Source organism: Camarhynchus parvulus, unplaced genomic scaffold, assembly GCF_901933205.1.
Source record: "Camarhynchus parvulus unplaced genomic scaffold, STF_HiC, whole genome shotgun sequence".
Lineage (NCBI taxonomy): Eukaryota > Metazoa > Chordata > Aves > Passeriformes > Thraupidae > Camarhynchus > Camarhynchus parvulus.
Genome location: NW_022148820.1, coordinates 39,285 through 58,281, shown reverse-complemented (window position 1 = coordinate 58,281; position 18,997 = coordinate 39,285). Strand labels below are relative to the sequence as shown.

At 48.3% G+C, this 18,997-nt stretch overlaps 1 protein-coding gene across 1 annotated transcript in view; it reads left to right on the top strand.

Annotated features, from left to right (window-relative positions):
- The window catches only part of LOC115917110 (multiple epidermal growth factor-like domains protein 8), a 76,911-nt gene that overhangs the window by 23,597 nt on the left and 34,317 nt on the right, over positions 1-18,997 (top strand). Inside the window, 6 exon segments of the mRNA XM_030970840.1 lie at positions 2,957-3,164; positions 5,109-5,331; positions 7,998-8,125; positions 14,148-14,237; positions 17,779-17,832; positions 18,540-18,744. Of these exon segments, the coding sequence (XP_030826700.1) occupies positions 2,957-3,164; positions 5,109-5,331; positions 7,998-8,125; positions 14,148-14,237; positions 17,779-17,832; positions 18,540-18,744 (908 nt within the window).

The window sequence follows — 18,997 nt, the reverse complement described above, 5'->3', positions numbered from 1 at the left end:
TCACCCCAAATCCTGGGTCTGTCCTTCCAGAGCTCCTGGCGCCAGGGCCCGGCGTGTGCGACCAGTGCCAGAGTGAGCCCCAAATTCACCCAAATTCCCCCCAAATCCTGGGTCTGTCCCTTCCAGAGCTCCTGCGAGCGCCAGGGCCCCGGCGTGTGCGACCAGTGCCAGAGTGAGCCCCAAATTCACCCAAATTCCCCAAATCCTGGGTCTGTCCCTTCCAGAGCTCCTACGGCGCCAGGGGCCCCGCATGTAGCGACCAGTGCCAGAGTGAGCCCCAAATTCACCCAAATTCACCCAAATTCACCCCAAATCCTGGGTCTGTCCCTTCCAGAGCTCCTGCGAGCGCCAGGGCCCCGGCGTGTGCGACCAGTGCCAGAGTGAGCCCCAAATTCACCCAAATTCACCCCAAAATCAGCCCCGGCAGGGCGAAAATCCAGCAGCGAAATTTGTCCCAAAATCGCCCCAAAAACTCCACATTTATCCCCAAATTCGTGGCCAAAATCACCCAAAATTCACCCAAATTCACCCCAGAAACCTCAAAAATCTGGGAACTCTAATTTACCCCAAATTCATCCCAAAATCCCCCAAAAATTCACCCCAAAATCAGCCCTGGAAGGTCAGAAATCTGAGACCCCAAATTTACCCCAAATTCACCCCAAATCCTGGGTCTGTCCCTTCCAGAGCTCCTGCGAGCGCCAGGGCCCCGGCGTGTGCGACCAGTGCCAGAGTGAGCCCCAAATTCACCCAAATTCACCCCAAATCCTGGGTCTGTCCCTTCCAGAGCTCCTGCGAGCGCCAGGGCCCCGGCGTGTGCGACCAGTGCCAGAGTGAGCCCCAAATTCACCCAAATTCACCCAAATTCACCCCAAATCCTGGGTCTGTCCCTTCCAGAGCTCCTGCGACAGGGAGGGACCCGGCGTGTGCGACCAGTGCCAGAGTGAGCCCCAAATTCACCCAAATTCACCCAAATTCACCCCAAATCCTGGGTCTGTCCCTTCCAGAGCTCCTGCGAGCGCCAGGGCCCCGGCGTGTGCGACCAGTGCCAGAGTGAGCCCCAAATTCACCCAAATTCACCCCAAATCCTGGGTCTGTCCCTTCCAGAGCTCCTGCGACAGGGAGGGACCCGGCGTGTGCGACCAGTGCCAGAGTGAGCCCCAAATTCACCCAAATTCACCCAAATTCACCCCAAAATCAGCCCCGACAGGGTGAAAATCCAGCAGCGAAATTTGTCCCAAAATCGCCCCAAAAACTCCACATTTATCCCCAAATTCGTGCCCAAAATCACCCAAAATTCACCCAAATTCACCCCAGAAACCTCAAAAATCTGGGAACTCTAATTTACCCCAAATTCATCCCAAAATCCCCCAAAAATTCACCCCAAAATCAGCCCTGGAAGGTCAGAAATCTGAGACCCCAAATTTACCCCAAATTCCCCCCAAATCCTGGGTCTGTCCCTTCCAGAGCTCCTGCGAGCGCCAGGGCCCCGGCGTGTGCGACCAGTGCCAGAGTGAGCCCCAAATTCACCCAAATTCACCCCAAAATCAGCCCCGGCAGGGCGAAAATCCAGGAGTGAAATTTGTCCCAAAAACTCCACATTTATTGCCAAATTCGTGCCCAAAATCACCCCAAAATTCACCCCAGAAACCTCAAAAATCTGGGAACTCTAATTTACCCCAAATTCATCCCAAATTCCCCAAAAATCCACCCCAAAATGAGTCCTGGGAGGGTAAAAATCTGGGACCAAAATTTGCCCCAAAATCGCCCCCAAAATCACCCTAAATTCCGCCCCAAAATTCACTCAAATTCACCCCAAAATCATCCCAGGAACCTCAAAAATATGGGAGCTGAAATTCAGCTCAAATTCACCACAAAATCCCCAAAATTCACCCCAAAATCAGCCCCAGGAGGGTGAAAATCCAGCAGCGAAATTTGTCCCAAAAACTCCACATTTGTCCCCAAATTCTGCCCCAAAATCCCAAAACTTTCATCCCAAAATCACCCCAGGAACATCAGAAATCTGGGAGCCCAAATTTACCCCAAATTCACCCCTAATTTACCTTAAATTCACCCCAAAATCCCAAAAATTTCATCCCAAATTCAGCCTAAAATCTCAAAATTCACCCCAAGATTGTCCGCATTTTTTTCACAGTTTTTTCCCCATTTTAACCAATTTCCCGTGTTTTTGCCCCAGACTGGACGGAGGGCCCGCAGTGCCAGCGCTGCCGCCCCTTCCCAAAAACTGCAAAATCCCCCCCCAAATCCCCATTTTAACCCCGTTTTCCCCCATTTTTGCCCCGTTTTTTCACCGATTTTCCCCGGGTTTTTTGCCCTTTTCCCCGTTTTAACCAATTTCCCGTGTTTTTGCCCCAGACTGGACGGAGGGCCCGTGGTGCCAGCGCTGCCACCCCTTCCCAAAAACCCCAAAATCCCCCCAAATCCCCATTTTAACCCCATTATTTCCCCATTTTAACCCGTTATTTTCCCGTTTTTTCACCGATTTTCCCCGGGTTTTTTGCCCTTTTCCCCATTTTAACCATTTTCCCGTGTTTTTGCCCCAGACTGGACGGAGGGCCCCGCAGTACCAGTGAGCAGAGGCTCCCAAATCCCCATTTTAACCCATTATTTCCCCATTTTAACCCATTATTTCCCCGTTTTTCCACCGATTTTCCCCATTTTTTCACCGATTTTCCCCGGCTTTTTTGCCCTTTTCCCCATTTTAACCAATTTCCCGTGTTTTTGCCCCAGACTGGACGGAGGCCCTCATAATACCAGTGAGCAGAGGCTCCCAAATCCCCATTTTAACCCATTATTTCCCCATTTTAACCCATTATTTCCCTGTTTTTCCACCGATTTTCCCCATTTTTCCACCGATTTTCCCCATTTTTTCACCGTTTTTTCTCAGGTTTTTTGCCCTTTTCCCCGTTTTAACCAATTTCCCGTGTTTTTGCCCCAGACTGGACGGAGGGCCCGCGGTGCCAGCGCTGCCGCCCCGGCAGTTTCGGCCCCGGCGGGCTCGGCGGGTGCCGCCCCTGCGGCTGCCACGGCCACGGGGACCCCGAGCGCGGCTTCTGTCACCGCAGCTCGGGGCTCTGCCACTGCCTGCCGCCCACCACGGGGCCCCACTGCGACCGCTGCGCGCCCGGCTACTACGGCGACCCCAGGTGAGACCCCAAAATTGCCGAAGAAACAAAAAAAAAAGGGAAAAAAACGGTCAAAAAATGGAAAAAATCCGCCCCAAAACGGCCCAAAGGGCCAGGCTGGGCGGTGTCATTGCCCGGCCCCACCACCAGGGGGCTCCACTGGGATAAGTGCGTGCCTGGCTACTACGGCGACCCCAGGTGAGACCCCAAAATTGGCGAAAAAACAACAAAAAAAGGGAAAAAAACGGTCAAAAAATGGAAAAAATCCGCCCCAAAACGGCCCAAAGCGCCAGGCTGGGCGGTGTCATTGCCTGGCCACACCACCAGGGGGCTCCACTGGGATAAGTGCGTGCCTGGCTACTACGGGGACCCCAGGTGAGACCCCAAAATTGCCGAAGAAACAAAAAAAAAAGGGAAAAAAACGGTCAAAAAATGGAAAAAATCCGCCCCAAAATGGCCCAAAGTGCCCCAAAGCGCCAGGCTGGGCGGTGTCATTGCCTGGCCCCACCACCAGGGGGCTCCACTGGGACAGGTGTGTGCCTGGCTACTACGGCGACCCCAGGTGAGACCCCAAAATTGCCGAAGAAACAAAAAAAAAAGGGAAAAAAAGGGTCAAAAAATGGAAAAAATCAGAAAAAAAGGAAAAAAATGAAAAAATCATGAAAAAATCAGAAAAAATCAGGAAAAAAATCAGAAAAAAATCAGGAAAAAATCAGAAACAAATCTGAAAAAAATCAGGAAAAAATCAGAAAAAAATCGGGAAAAAATCAGAAAAAAATTGAAAAAAAATTGGGAAAAAATCAGAAAAAAATCGGGAAAAATCGGGAAAAATTGGAAAAAAAAATCAGAAAAAAAAATCGGGAAATAATAGGAAAAAAATCAGAAAAAATCAGAAAAAAATCAGAAAAAATCAGAAAAAAATCAGAAAAAAAATCAGAAAAAAGTCGGGAAAAATAGGAGAAACTGGCAGAAGTGATGCTTTTCCCCAAAAGTCCGTTTCTCGATGCAGGCACGGGGGCGCGTGCGTGCGGCAGTGCCGGGGCCGCCGCGTGCTGCCCTCGCTGTCGGGGCCCCGCTGCATTTGGGCTCCGCAGCCAAAAACCCCCAAAATGCGCCCAAAAAAATCCCTAAAAATCACCAAAAAAATCCCTAAAAATCACCAAAAAAATCCCCAAAAACTCCTGAAAAAAATCAGAATAAAATACCTAAAAATCAGAAAAAATTGGAAAAAAAACAGGAAAGAAATTGAAAAAAAATTCAGAAAAATTGGAAAAAAATTGGAAAAAAAAAGGAAAAAAATCGGAAAAAAATCAGGAAAAAACCAGAAAAGTATCTGAAAAAATCAGAAAAAAATCGGGAAAAATTGGGAAAAAATAATGAAAAAATCAGGGAAAAAATCGAAAAAAAAAAAAAAATCGGAAAAAAATCAGAAAAAATTGAAAAAAAATCGGAAAAAATCAGGAAAAAATTGAGAAAAAATAGGAAAAAATCACAAAAAATTGGAAAAAAATTGGGAAAAAATCAGAAAAAAATCGGGAAAAATCGGGAAAAATTGGAAAAAAAATTGGAAAAAAAAATCAGAAAAAAAATCGGGAAATAATAGGAAAAAAATCAGAAAAAATCAGAAAAAAATCAGAAAAAAATCAGAAAAAATCAGGAAAAAATCTGAAACAAATCTGAAAAAATCAGGAAAAAATCAGGAAAAAGTCGGGAAAAAATCAGAAAAAAATTGAAAAAAATTTGGGAAAAAATCAGAAAAAAATCGGGAAAAATCGGGAAAAATTGGAAAAAAAATCAGAAAAAAAATCGAGAAATAATAGGAAAAAAATCAGAAAAAATCAGAAAAAAATCAGAAAAAAATCAGAAAAAAATCAGAAAAAAATCCGAAAAAAGCCGGGCAGAAATAGGAGAAACTGGCGGAAAGGCTGAATTTTTCCCACTGTTTGTTTCCCATGTTGTCCCCAGGCACGGGGGCGCGTGCGTGCGGCAGTGCCGGGGCCGCCGCGTGCTGCCCTCGCTCGGGGCCCCGCTGCATTTGGGCTCCCGGGCGGGGCAGGCGGGGCCGCCCCTCCCCCACTGCCTCTGGCTGCTCTCGGTCACGGGGGGGCCCCGGCCCTGCCCCAAAAGCGCCCGGAATTGCCCCAAAATCGGCCTCACCCTGCGGCCCGACGGCGAGCAGCTCTGCCAGGTGAGGGCAGGGGGAAATGCGGGTTTGGGGGGGAAAAATCGGGGATTTCGGGGGAAAAATCGGGATTTGGGGGGCAAAAAATTGGGATTTTTGGGGGGAAAAATGGAAATTTTGGGGGGGAATTGGGATTTTCAGGGGAAAAATGGGGATTTTGGGGGGAAAAATCGGGATTTTTGGGGGAAAAATGGGAATTTTGGGGGGGAAATTGGGGATTTTGGGGGGGAAATTGGGATTTTCAGGGGAAAAATGGGGATTTTGGGGGGAAAAATTGGGATTTTCGGGGGAAATCGGGGATTTTCAGGGGATAAATGGGAATTTTGGGGGGGAAATTGGGATTTTCGGGGAAAATGGGAATTTTGGGGGGGAAATTGGGATTTTCAGGGGAAAAATGGGGATTTTGGGGGGAAAAATTGGGTTTTTTTGGGGAAAAATGGGGATTTTGGGGGGAAAATTGGGATTTTCGGGGGAAAAATGGGAATTTTGGGGGAAAAATTGGGATTTTCAGGGGAAAAATGGGGATTTTGGGGGGAAAAATCGGGATTTTTGGGGGAAAAATGGGAATTTTGGGGGGGAATTGGGATTTTCAGGGGAAAAATGGAAATTTTGGGGGGAAAAATTGGGATTTTCGGGGGAAAAATGGGGATTTTGGGGGGAAAATTGCGGTTTTGGGGTGAAAAATGGGAATTTTGGGGGGAAAATTGCGGTTTTGGGGAAAAATGGGAATTTTGGGGGAAAATTGGGATTTTCGGGGAAAAATGGGAATTTTGGGGGGAAATCGGGATTTTCAGGGAAAAATGGGAATTTTGGGGGAAAAATTGGGATTTTCAGGGGAAAAATGGGAATTTTGGGGGGAAAAATTGGGATTTTCAGGGGAAAATGGGGATTTTGGGGGGAAAATGGGAATTTTGGGGGGAAAAATTGGGATTTTGGGGGAAAAATGGGAATTTTGGGGGGGAAATTGGGATTTTCGGGGGAAAATGGGAATTTTGGGGGGAAAAATTGGGATTTTGGGGGGAAAATGGGAATTTTGGGGGGGAAATTGGGATTTTCAGGGGAAAAATGGGGATTTTGGGGGGAAATTGGGATTTTCAGGGGAAAAATGGGGATTTTGGGGGAAAATGGGAATTTTCAGGAGAATAATTGGGATTTGGGGGGGTTGGAGGAGAAATTTTGGGATTTTGGGGGGGAAATGGGAATTTTGGGGGGAAAAATGGGGATTTCCAGGGAAAAAATTGGGATTTTGGGGGGAAAATGGGGATTTTCAGGGAAAAAAATGGGGATTTTGGGGAGAAAAATGGGAATTTTGGGGGGAAAAATGTGGTTGTGGGTGGGAAAAATGGGAATTTTCAGGGAAAATATGGGGATTTTGGGCGGAAAATGGGGATTTGGGGGGGAAATGGGGATTTGGGGGGAAAAAAGGGATTTTGGGGGGCGAAATTGGGAATTTGGGGGGGAAAATGGGAATTTTCAGGGAAAAATGGGGATTTGGGAGGGTTGGAGGAGAAAAATTGGTATTTTGGGGGGGGAAATGGGAATTTTGGGGAAAAAAAAGGGGTTTTAGGGGAAAAATGGGGATTTGGGGGGAAAATGGAAATTTTGGAGGGAAAATGGCAATTTTCAAGGAAAAAATTGGGATTTTGGGGGGTTGGAGGAGAAAAATTGGGAATTTGGGGGGAAAAAACAGGGTTGTGGGTGGGAAAATGGGAATTTTGTGAGAAAAAAATTGGTATTTTGGATGGGAAATTGGATTTGGGAGGGATAATTGGGATTTTGGGGGGAAAAATGGGGATTTTCAGGGAAAAAATTGGGATTTTTGGTGAGAAATTGGGATTTGGGGGAAAAACTGGGATTTTGAGGGGGAAAGATGGGAATTTTGGGGGGGAAAATTGGGATTTGGGGGGTTGGGGGAGAAAAATTGGGATTTTGGGGGGGAAATGGGAATTTTGGGGAAAAAAAGGGGTTTTGGGGGAAAAATGGGGATTTTCAGGGAAAAAATTGGGATTTTGTGGGGGTTGGAGGAGAAAAATTGGGATTTTGGGGGGAAAAAACAGGGTTGTGGGTGGGAAAATGGGAATTTTGTGAGAAAAATTGGGATTTTTGGGTGGGAAATTGGATTTGGGGGGGAAAATGGGAATTTTGGGGGGAAATCGGGATTTTTGGGGGAAAATTGGGATTTTTGGGGTTTTGGGGGGAAGACTTGGGATTTTGGGGGGTTTGGGGGTGAAATTGGGAATTTTAGGGGGGAAAACCAGGAATTTTGGAGAGGTTTGAGGGGAAAAACTGAGAATTTGGGGGGAAATTGGGATTGGGAGGGAAAATTGGGAATTTTGGGTGGAATTTGAGGGGGAATTGGGATTTTTTGGGTGGGGCTTGGGAGAAAATTGGGAATTTTTTGGGAGGGATTTGGAGAAAATTGGGAATTTTTTGGGTGGGATTTGGAGAAAATTGGGAATTTCTTTGAGGCGGGATTTCGAGGGAAAATTGTGATTTTTGCGGGGGGAGTTTGGGGAGAAAACGATGAATTTTGGGGGTTTTGGGGGGGTTTGAAGGGGATTTTGGGGGGATTTTCAAGCTTGCCCCCCCAAAATCTCCCTGAACATCCCCAAATCTCCCTGAATTTTCCCGAATTTTGCCAAACCGGTGGGATTTTGCCCCAAACTGCACAGGGCAGCTTCGTGTACGCCTTCGACGGGCTCCCGGCGCTGCTGGACGGGGGTGCAGGGGGAGCCCACCCTGCTGGGGGCGCTCTGCGGGGGGGGCAGCGGCCACAGCCTCAGCCTGGAGGCCAGCTCAGGTACGGGAACCCAAAACCACCCAAAATCACCCCAAAACCACCCCAAAACCACCCAAAATCACCCCAAAAACACCCCAAAAACACCCAAAATCACCCCAAAATCACCCAAAACCACCCAAAATCACCCCAAAACCACCCCAAAAACACCCAAAATCACCCCAAAAACACCCAAAATCACCCCCAAAAACCCCCAAAATCACCCCAAAAACACCAAAAAACCCCAAATCCACCCCAGGACCCCCCACAGCCTCAGCCTGGAGGCCAGCTCAGGTACGGGAACCCAAAACCACCCAAAATCACCCCAAAAACACCCCAAAACCACCCAAAATCACCCCAAAACCACCCCAAAAACACCAAAAATCACCCCCAAAAACACCCAAAATCACCCCAAAACCCCCAAAATCACCCCAAAACACCCCAAAACCACCCAAAATCACCCCAAAAACACCCAAAATCACCCCAAAACCACCCCAAAAACACCCAAAATCACCCCAAAACCACCCCAAAAACACCAAAAACACCCAAAACACCAAAAATCACCCCAAAACCCCCAAAACCACCCCAAAACCACCCCAAAACCACCCAAAATCACCCCAAAAACACCAAAAACACCCCAAAAACACCCAAAATCACCCCAACCACCCAAAATCACCCCAAAACCACCCCAAAAACACCCAAAATCACCCCAAAACCACCCAAAATCACCCCAAAAACACCCAAAATCACCCCAAAACCACCCCAAAAACACCCAAAATCACCCCAAAACCACCCAAAATCACCCCAAAAACCCCCAAAATCACCCCAAAAACACCAAAAAACCCCAAAATCACCCCAGGACCCCCCACAGCCTCAGCCTGGAGGCCAGCTCAGGTACGGGAACCCAAAACCACCCAAAAACACCCCCCCAAAAACACCAAAAATCACCCCAAAACCACCCAAAATCACCCCAAAAACACCAAAAAGCACCCCAAAAACCACCAAAAACCACCCCCAAAAACCCCAAAATCCGCCCTGGGACCCACCACAGCCTCAGCCTGGAGGCCAGCTCAGGTACGGGAACCCAAAACCACCCAAAATCACCCCCAAAAATGGACTCGGGGACCCCCAAAATCCACCCCAAAAAACCCCAAAAATCAGCCCAAAAACACCAAAAATCACCCCAAAAACACCAAAAATCACCCCCAAAAACCCCACAAAACCCCAAATCCACCCCAGGACCCCCCACAGCCTCAGCCTGGAGGCCAGCTCAGGTACGGGAACCCAAAACCACCCAAAATCACCCCAAAAACCCCCAAAATCACCCCAAAACCACCCAAAATCACCCCAAAAACCCCCAAAATCACCCCAAAAACACCCAAAATCACCCCAAAAAATGGACTCGGGGACCCCAAAAATCACCCCAAAAATGGACTCGGGGACCCCAAAAACCCCAAAATCCACCCCAAAAATGGACTCAGGGACCCCAAAAACCTTAAAACCCCAAAAACCCCAAAATCCCAAAATTCTGCCCCAAAATCCCAAAAAGCCCCAAATCCCAAAAACCGCAAAACCCCAAAAAACCCCAAAATCCCAAAAACTCCAAAACTCCAACCCCCCCAAACCCCAAAACCCCAAAAACCGCAAAATCCCAAAATTCTGCCCAAAAACCCCAAAATCCCAAAACCTCAAAATCCCGAAATTCTGCCCCAAAATCCCAAAACCCCAAAATCCCAAAAACCCCAAAATTCTGCCCCAAAAACCCCAAAATCCCCAAAACCCCAAAAACCCCAAAGCCCAAACCCGGCCGATTTTGGCCATTTCTGCGCCGATTTTTGCCGGGTTTTTTTTTGGCAATCCCCGAATTTCCATTTCTGTTCCGTTCCTGACCCATTTTTCCCGTTTTTTGCCCCATTTTCAGGGATTTTGGTTCCTGACCCATTTTTCCCGTTTTTTGCCCCATTTTCAGGGATTCTGGTTCTCTTCCTGACCCATTTTTCCCGTTTTTTGCCTCATTTTCAGGGGTTCTGGTTCCGTCCCTGACCCATTTTTCCCGTTTTTTGCCCCATTTTCAGGGGTTCTGGTTCCGTTCCTGACCCATTTTTCCCGGTTTTTGCCCCATTTTCAGGGATTTTGGTTCCTGACCCATTTTTCCCGTTTTTGCCCCATTTTCAGGATTTTGGTTCCTGACCCATTTTTCCCGTTTTTCCCCCCCATTTTCAGGGGTTCTGGTTCCGTTCCTGACCCATTTTCCGTTTTTGCCCCATTTTCAGGGTTCTGGTTCTGTTCCCGACCCATTTTTCCCGTTTTGGCCCCATTTTCAGGGATTTTGGTTCCTGACCCATTTTTCCCGTTTTTTGCCCCATTTTCAGGGGTTCTGGTTCCGTCCCTGACCCATTTTTCCCGTTTTTTGCCCCATTTTCAGGGGTTCTGGTTCTGTTCCTGACCCATTTTTCCCGGTTTTTGCCCCATTTTCAGGGATTTTGGTTCCTGACCCATTTTTCCCGTTTTTTGCCCCATTTTCAGGGATTTTGGTTCCTGACCCATTTTTCCCGTTTTTGCCCCATTTTCAGGGGTTCTGGTTCCGTTCCCGACCCATTTTTCCCGTTTTTTGCCCCATTTTCAGGGGTTCTGGTTCCGTTCCTGACCCATTTTTCCCGTTTTTTGCCCCATTTTCAGGGATTTTGGTTCCTGACCCATTTTTCCCGTTTTTTGCCCCATTTTCAGGGGTTCTGGTTCCGTTCCTGACCCATTTTTCCCGTTTTTTGCCCCATTTTCAGGGGTTCTGGTTCCGTTCCTGACCCATTTTTCCCGTTTTTTGCCCCATTTTCAGGGATTTTGGTTCCTGACCCATTTTTCCGGTTTTTTGCCCCATGTTCAGGGGTTCTGGTTCCGTTCCTGACCCATTTTTCCCGTTTTTTGCCCCATGTTCAGGGATTTTGGTTCCTGACCCATTTTTCCCGTTTTTGGCCCCATTTTCAGGGGTTCTGGTTCTGTTCCTGACCCATTTTTCCCGTTTTTTGCCCCATTTTCAGGGGTTCTGGTTCCGTTCCTGACCCATTTTTCCCGTTTTTTGCCCCATTTTCAGGGATTTTGGTTCCTGACCCATTTTTCCCGTTTTTTGCCCCATTTTCAGGGATTTTGGTTCCTGACCCATTTTTCCCGTTTTTTGCCCCATTTTCAGGGGTTCTGGTTCCTGACCCATTTTTCCCGTTTTTTGCCCCATTTTCAGGGGTTCTGGTTCCGTTCCTGACCCATTGCCCCATTTTCAGGGGTTCTGGTTCCGTTCCTGACCCATTTTTCCCGTTTTTTGCCCCATTTTCAGGGGTTCTGGTTCCGTTCCTGACCCATTTTTCCCGTTTTTTGCCCCATTTTCAGGGGTTCTGGTTCTGTTCCCGACCCATTTTTCCCGTTTTTTGCCCCATTTTCAGGGATTTTGGTTCCTGACCCATTTTTCCGGTTTTTTGCCCCATTTTCAGGGGTTCTGGTTCCGTTCCTGACCCATTGCCCCATTTTCAGGGATTTTGGTTCTGTTTCTGACCCATTTTTCCCGTTTTTTGCCCCATTTTCAGGGATTTTGGTTCTGTTCCTGACCCATTTTTCCCGTTTTTTGCCCCATTTTCAGGGATTTTGGTTCCTGACCCATTTTTCCCGTTTTTTGCCCCATTTTCAGGGATTTTGGTTCCTGACCCATTTTTCCCGTTTTGCCCCATTTTCAGGGATTTTGGTTCCTGACCCATTTTTCCCGTTTTTGCCCCATTTTCAGGGGTTCTGGTTCCGTTCCTGACCCATTGCCCCATTTTCAGGGGTTCTGGTTCTGTTCCTGACCCATTTTTCCCGTTTTTTGCCCCATTTTCAGGGATTTTGGTTCCTGACCCATTTTTCCCGTTTTTTGCCCCATTTTCAGGGGTTCTGGTTCCTGACCCATTTTTCCCGTTTTTTGCCCCATTTTCAGGGGTTCTGGTTCCGTTCCTGACCCATTGCCCCATTTTCAGGGGTTCTGGTTCCGTTCCTGACCCATTTTTCCCGTTTTTTGCCCCATTTTCAGGGGTTCTGGTTCCGTTCCTGACCCATTTTTCCCGTTTTTTGCCCCATTTTCAGGGGTTCTGGTTCTGTTCCCGACCCATTTTTCCCGTTTTTTGCCCCATTTTCAGGGATTTTGGTTCCTGACCCATTTTTCCCGTTTTTTGCCCCATTTTCAGGGGTTCTGGTTCCGTTCCTGACCCATTGCCCCATTTTCAGGGGTTCTGGTTCTGTTTCTGACCCATTTTTCCCGTTTTTGCCCCATTTTCAGGGATTTTGGTTCTGTTCCTGACCCATTTTTCCCGTTTTTTGCCCCATTTTCAGGGATTTTGGTTCCTGACCCATTTTTCCCGTTTTTGCCCCATTTTCAGGGATTTTGGTTCCTGACCCATTTTTCCCGTTTTTTGCCCCATTTTCAGGGATTTTGGTTCCTGACCCATTTTTCCCGTTTTTTGCCCCATTTTCAGGGGTTCTGGTTCCGTTCCTGACCCATTTTTCCCGTTTTTTGCCCCATTTTCAGGGGTTCTGGTTCTGTTCCCGACCCATTTTTCCCGTTTTTTGCCCCATTTTCAGGGATTTTGGTTCCTGACCCATTTTTCCCGTTTTTTGCCCCATTTTCAGGGGTTCTGGTTCCGTTCCTGACCCATTGCCCCATTTTCAGGATTTTGGTTCTGTTTCTGACCCATTTTTCCGTTTTTGCCCCATTTTCAGGGATTTTGGTTCCTGACCCATTTTTCCCGTTTTTGCCCCATTTTCAGGGGATTTTGGTTCCTGACCCATTTTTCCCGTTTTTTGCCCCATTTTCAGGGGTTCTGGTTCCGTTCCTGACCCATTGCCCCATTTTCAGGGATTTTGGTTCCGTTCCTGACCCATTTTTCCCGTTTTTTGCCCCATTTTCAGGGATTTTGGTTCCTGACCCATTTTTCCCGTTTTTTGCCCCATTTTCAGGGATTTTGGTTCCTGACCCATTTTTCCCGTTTTTTGCCCCATTTTCAGGGGTTCTGGTTCCTGACCCATTTTTCCCGTTTTTTGCCCCATTTTCAGGGGTTCTGGTTCCGTTCCTGACCCATTTTCCCGTTTTTGCCCCATTTTCAGGGGTTCTGGTTCCGTTCCTGACCCATTTTCCCGTTTTTGCCCCATTTTCAGGGGTTCTGGTTCTGTTCCCCACCCATTTTTCCCGTTTTTGCCCCATTTTCAGGGATTTTTGGTTCCTGACCCATTTTCCCGTTTTTGCCCCATTTTTCAGGGGTTCTGGTTCCGTTCCTGACCCATTGCCCCATTTTCAGGGATTTTGGTTCTGTTTCTGACCCATTTTTCCCGTTTTTTGCCCCATTTTCAGGGATTTTGGTTCTGTTCCTGACCCATTTTTCCCGTTTTTTGCCCCATTTTCAGGGATTTTGGTTCCTGACCCATTTTTCCCGTTTTTTGCCCCATTTTCAGGGATTTTGGTTCCTGACCCATTTTTCCCGTTTTTTGCCCCATTTTCAGGGGTTCTGGTTCTGTTCCTGACCCATTTTTCCCGTTTTTTGCCCCATTTTCAGGGGTTCTGGTTCCTGACCCATTTTTCCCGTTTTTTGCCCCATTTTCAGGGGTTCTGGTTCCGTTCCTGACCCATTGCCCCATTTTCAGGGGTTCTGGTTCCGTTCCTGACCCATTTTTCCCGTTTTTTGCCCCATTTTCAGGGGTTCTGGTTCTGTTCCCGACCCATTTTTCCCGTTTTTTGCCCCATTTTCAGGGATTTTGGTTCCTGACCCATTTTTCCCGTTTTTTGCCCCATTTTCAGGGGTTCTGGTTCCGTTCCTGACCCATTTGCCCCATTTTCAGGGGTTCTGGTTCTGTTTCTGACCCATTTTTCCCGTTTTTTGCCCCATTTTCAGGGATTTTGGTTCCGTTCCTGACCCATTTTTCCCGTTTTTTGCCCCATTTTCAGGGGTTCTGGTTCCGTTCCTGACCCATTGCCCCATTTTCAGGGATTTTGGTTCCGTTCCTGACCCATTTTTCCCGTTTTTTGCCCCATTTTCAGGGGTTCTGGTTCTTTATTTCGAACCCGACGGCGCCGCCGGGGGGTGGGGCTTCCGCGCGCGCGTGGAGCCGAGGCCCCGCCCCTCCCCCAGCCTTGGCCCCGCCCCCCGGCCCTGCCCGCGGGGCTGCGGGGGCGGGGCCTGCGACCAGGTCAGTGAAAATCGGGGAAAATGGGAAAAAATGGGGAAAAAATGGGGAAAATGGGGAATATTGGGATTTTTTAAGGATGAAATTGGAGGAAATTGGGATTTTTAGGGACAAAATTGGGGGAAATTGGGGAAAAATTGGCATTTTCGGGGACAAAATTGGGGAAAATTGGGATTTTTTAGGGATGAAATTGGAGGAAATTGGGATTTTTAGGGACAAAATTGGGGGAAATGGGGAAAAAATGGGGGAAAATGGGATTTTTTAGGGATAAAAATGGGGAAAATTGGGATTTTTTAGGGATAAAAATGGAATTTTGGGGGAAAAATCGGGGGGAAATTGGGAAAAATGGGGAAAATTGGGAAAAATTGGAATTTTTAGGGATGAAATTGGGGAAATTTGGGATTTTTGGGGAAAAAAATCGGGGGATATTGGGGAAAAATGGGATTTTTAAGGGACAAAATTGGGGAAAATTGGGATTTTTGGGGAAAAATTCGGTGGAAAATGGGAAAAATTGGATTTTTTAGGGGAAAAAATGGGGAAAATTGGGATTTTTAGGGACAAAATGTGGGAAAATTGGGTGTTTTGGGAGGAAGTTGGGGGAAATTTGGCATTTTGGGGGAGAAAATTGGGGAAATTTGGGATTTTTTGGGAAAAAATTGGGGAAATTTGGGATTTTTGGGAGAAAAAATCGGGAGAAATTGGGGAAAAATGGGAGTTTTTAGGGACAAAATTGGAGAAAATTGGGATTTTTGGGGACAAAAATGGGGAAATTTGGGAGTTTTGGGGACAAAAATGGAGGAAATTGGGAAAAAATGGGATTTTTCAGGACAAAATTGCGGAAAATTGGGATTTCTGGGGACAAAATTAGGGAAATTTGGGATTTTTTAGGGATAAAATTGGGGAAAATTGGGATTTCTAGGGACAAAATTGGGGGGAAATCGGGATTTTTGGGATAAATATGGGATTTTTTTTGAGGAAAATTGGGATTTTGGGGGGAATTTTTTGCGTTTTTGGGTGAGTTTTTTGGGGAAAATGGGGGAAACGTTGGGGATTTTTGGAATCTGGTTTTTTTTTGTTTTAATTTCTCACCGCTCTGGGGAATTTTTGGGGTTTTTTTTGGGGGGTTCCAGGCTCGGGGGTCTGTGAGTGCCCCGAAGGTTTCGGGGGTCCCAACTGCTCCACCCCCCTGGGGCCGGGGAGCATCGTGTGGGAGCAGCTGCTGGGGGACAGCCCCGAGGAGGTGAGGCTCCCCGAAATCGCCCCAAAAATCACCCCAAACACCCCAAAACAAGGCACCCCGAAATCCCCAAAATCGCCCCAAAAATCCATCCCAAACACCCCAAAAATCCATCCCAAATACCCCCAAAACAAGGCTCCCCGAAATCCCCGAAATCGCCCCAAAAATCACCCCAAACACCCCAAAAACCCCCCAAACACCCAAAAAAAACACCACCCCCCGGAGGCCCCCAAAATCCCCGAAATCGCCCCAAAAATCCATCCCAAAACCCCAAAAATCCATCCCAAACACCCCAAAAACCCCCCGAGATGAGGGACCCCAAAAACCCCAAAATCGCCCCAAAAATCCATCCCAAAACCCCCAAAATCCATCCCAAATACCCCCAAAACAAGGGTCCCCGAAATCGCCCCCAAAAATCACCCCAAACACCCCCAAAATCCATCCCAAACATGCCCAAAACAAGGCACCCCGAAATCACCGAAATCGCCCCAAAAATCACCCCAAACACCCCAAAAATCCATCCCAAACACCCCCAAAACAAGGCACCCCGAAATCCCCGAAATTGCCCCAAAAATCCATCCCAAACACCCCAAAACAAGGCACCCCGAAATCCCCGAAATTGCCCCAAAAATCCATCCCAAACACCCCAAAAATCCATCCCAAACACCCCAAAAATCCATCCCAAACACCCCCAAAACAAGGCACCCCGAAATCCCTGAAATCGCCCCAAAATCCATCCCAAACACCCCAAAAATCCATCCCAAATACCCCCAAAACAAGGCATCCTGAAATCCCCGAAATCGCCCCAAAAATCACCCCAAACACCCCAAAAATCCATCCCAAATACCCCCAAAACAAGGCATCCTGAAATCCCCGAAATCGCCCCAAAAATCCATCCCAAACACCCCAAAAATTCATCCCAAACACCCCCAAAACAAGGCACCCCGAAATCCCTGAAATCGCCCCAAAAATCCATCCCAAACACCCCAAAAATCCATCCCAGACACCCCCAAAACAAGGCACCCTGAAATCCCCGAAATTGCCCCAAAAACCCATCCCAAACACCCCAAAAACCCATCCTAAATACCCCCAAAACAAGGGACCCCAAAAAGCCCCCTAATCACCCCAAAACCCCTGAAAAAAACCCCAAAAACCCCCTGAGATGAGGGACCCCAAAAACCCCAAAATCACCCCAAAAACCCATCCCAAATACCCCCCAAAACAAGGGACCCCAAAAACCCCGAAATCGCCTCAAAAACCCATCCCAAACACCCAAAATACCCCAAAAAAATTCCCCCAAAACCCCCAAAAATCTCCACAAATCCCAAAAATTCACCCCAAAACACACAAATTTCACTGGAATTTTCCCAAAATCCCCGGATTTCACCCCAAAATTGCTCTCAGGACTCCCCCGGGCGGTTCCTGGGGCGCCTGGGGCACAGCCTCCCCAAAACCCCAAAAAATCCCCTAAAAACCCCTAAAAAACCCCCAAAAGTTCACAAAAAATGCCCAAATTTCACCGGAATTTTCCCAAAATCCCCGGATTTCACCCCAAAATCCCTCCCAGGACTCGCCAGGGCGGTTCCTGCGGCGCCAGGGGCACAGCCTCCCCAAAACCCCAAAAAACCCCAAAAAATCCCCCAAAATTCCCCTAAAACCCCTAAAAATCCCGGATTTTCACCGGAATTTTCCCAAAATCCCTGGGTTTCACCCCAAAATCTCAGCAGGAGTTCCTGGGCCGGTTCTTGTGGCACAGCCTCCCCAAAACCCAAAAAAAAGTCCCCAAAAAACCCCAAAAATCTCCAGAAACCCCAAAAATTCACCCCAAAACACACAATTTCACCAGAATTTTCCCAAAATCCCCGGATTTCACCCCAAAATCCCTCCCAGGACTTGCCCGGGCGGTTCCTGCGGCGCCTGGGGCACAGCCTCCCCAAACCAAACCCGAAATCCCCCAACCCCCTAACCCCTAAAAATCCCGAATTTCACCGAATTTTCCCAAAACCAATTTCACCCCAAAACCCTCCAGTTCCCCCAAATCCTGCGGGCCTGGGGCACAGCCTCCCCAAAACCCCCAAAAAATCCCCGAAAAATCCCCCAAAATTCCCCCAAAACCCCTAAAAATCCCCGAATTTCACCGGAATTTTCCCAAAATCGCCCAATTTCACCCCAAAATCCATCCCAGGATTCCCCGGCGGTCCTGCGGCGCCTGGGGCACAGCCTGGCCCTGAAACCCCCAACAAACCCTCTGGCTCTTCGGGGGGCTCAGCCTGGCCCAGGGACCTCTGGACAGCCTCTACAGGTGAGTGGGGAGCCCAAAAACGCCCGAAATCACCCCAAAAACGGGGCAGAAATAGCCCCGAAACCACCCCAAAACCAGCCCCAAAACGGCCCGAAATCGCCCCAAAAACGGGGCAGGAATAGCCCCGAAACCACCCCAAAAACCAGCCCCAAAAACGCCCCAAATCACCCCAAAAACGGGGCAGGAATAGCCCCGAAACCACCCCAAAAACCAGCCCCAAAAAGCGCCCAAAACCACCCCAAAAACAGCCCCAAAACGCCCCGAAATCGCCCCAAAAACGGGGCAGGAATAGCCCCGAAACCACCCCAAAAACAGCCCCAAAAACGCCCAGAATAGCCTCAGAAATAGCCCAAAAATACCCACAATAATCATCCCAAAATACCCAAAAATGAGCCAAAAAAATACCCAAAAACCCTCCAAAATTACCCCCAAAAATACCCCAAAAATAGCCCAAAAAATACCCCAAAAATAGCCCAAAAATGCCCGAAACAACCAAAAACACCCCAAAAAATTATCCATGAAATGCCCCAAAAATATCCTAAAAAATGGCCCGGAAGTAGCCCAAAACGACGAGAAATATCCTAAAAAATGCCCCAAAATAACCCCAAAAATCGCTCAAAATTCCCCAAAATTGACCTCGCCTGACCTCACCTGACCTCACGTGACCCCGTGACCTCACCTGACCCCCGTGTCCCCGCCCCCCCCAGGTACTCGGTCCGGGATCGCCGCTGGACTCAGGTGCTGGCGGGGGAGGGGGAGGGCGGGGCCGGCCCCGCCCCCCGGTACCTGCACGCGGCCACGCCCCTGCCGGGGGCCGGGGCGCTGCTGCTCGTGGGGGGGCTCACGTGGGCCGGGGTGGCCTCGGACACGTGGCTGCTGAACCTCAGCTCGCTGCAGTGGCGCCGCCTGCAGGTGAGTGCCCGAAATGCGCCCAAATTCACCCCAAATTCACCTAAAAATTCACCCGAAATGAGCCCAAAATTCAGCCCAAAATCAGCCCAAAATTCACCTAAAAATTCACCCGAAATCAGCCCAAAATTCACCCAAAATCAGCCCAAAATTCGGACACGTGGCTGCTGAACCTCAGCTCGCTGCAGTGGCGCCGCTGCAGGTGAGTGCCCGAAATGCGCCCGAAATCAGCCCAGAATTCACCTAAAAATTCACC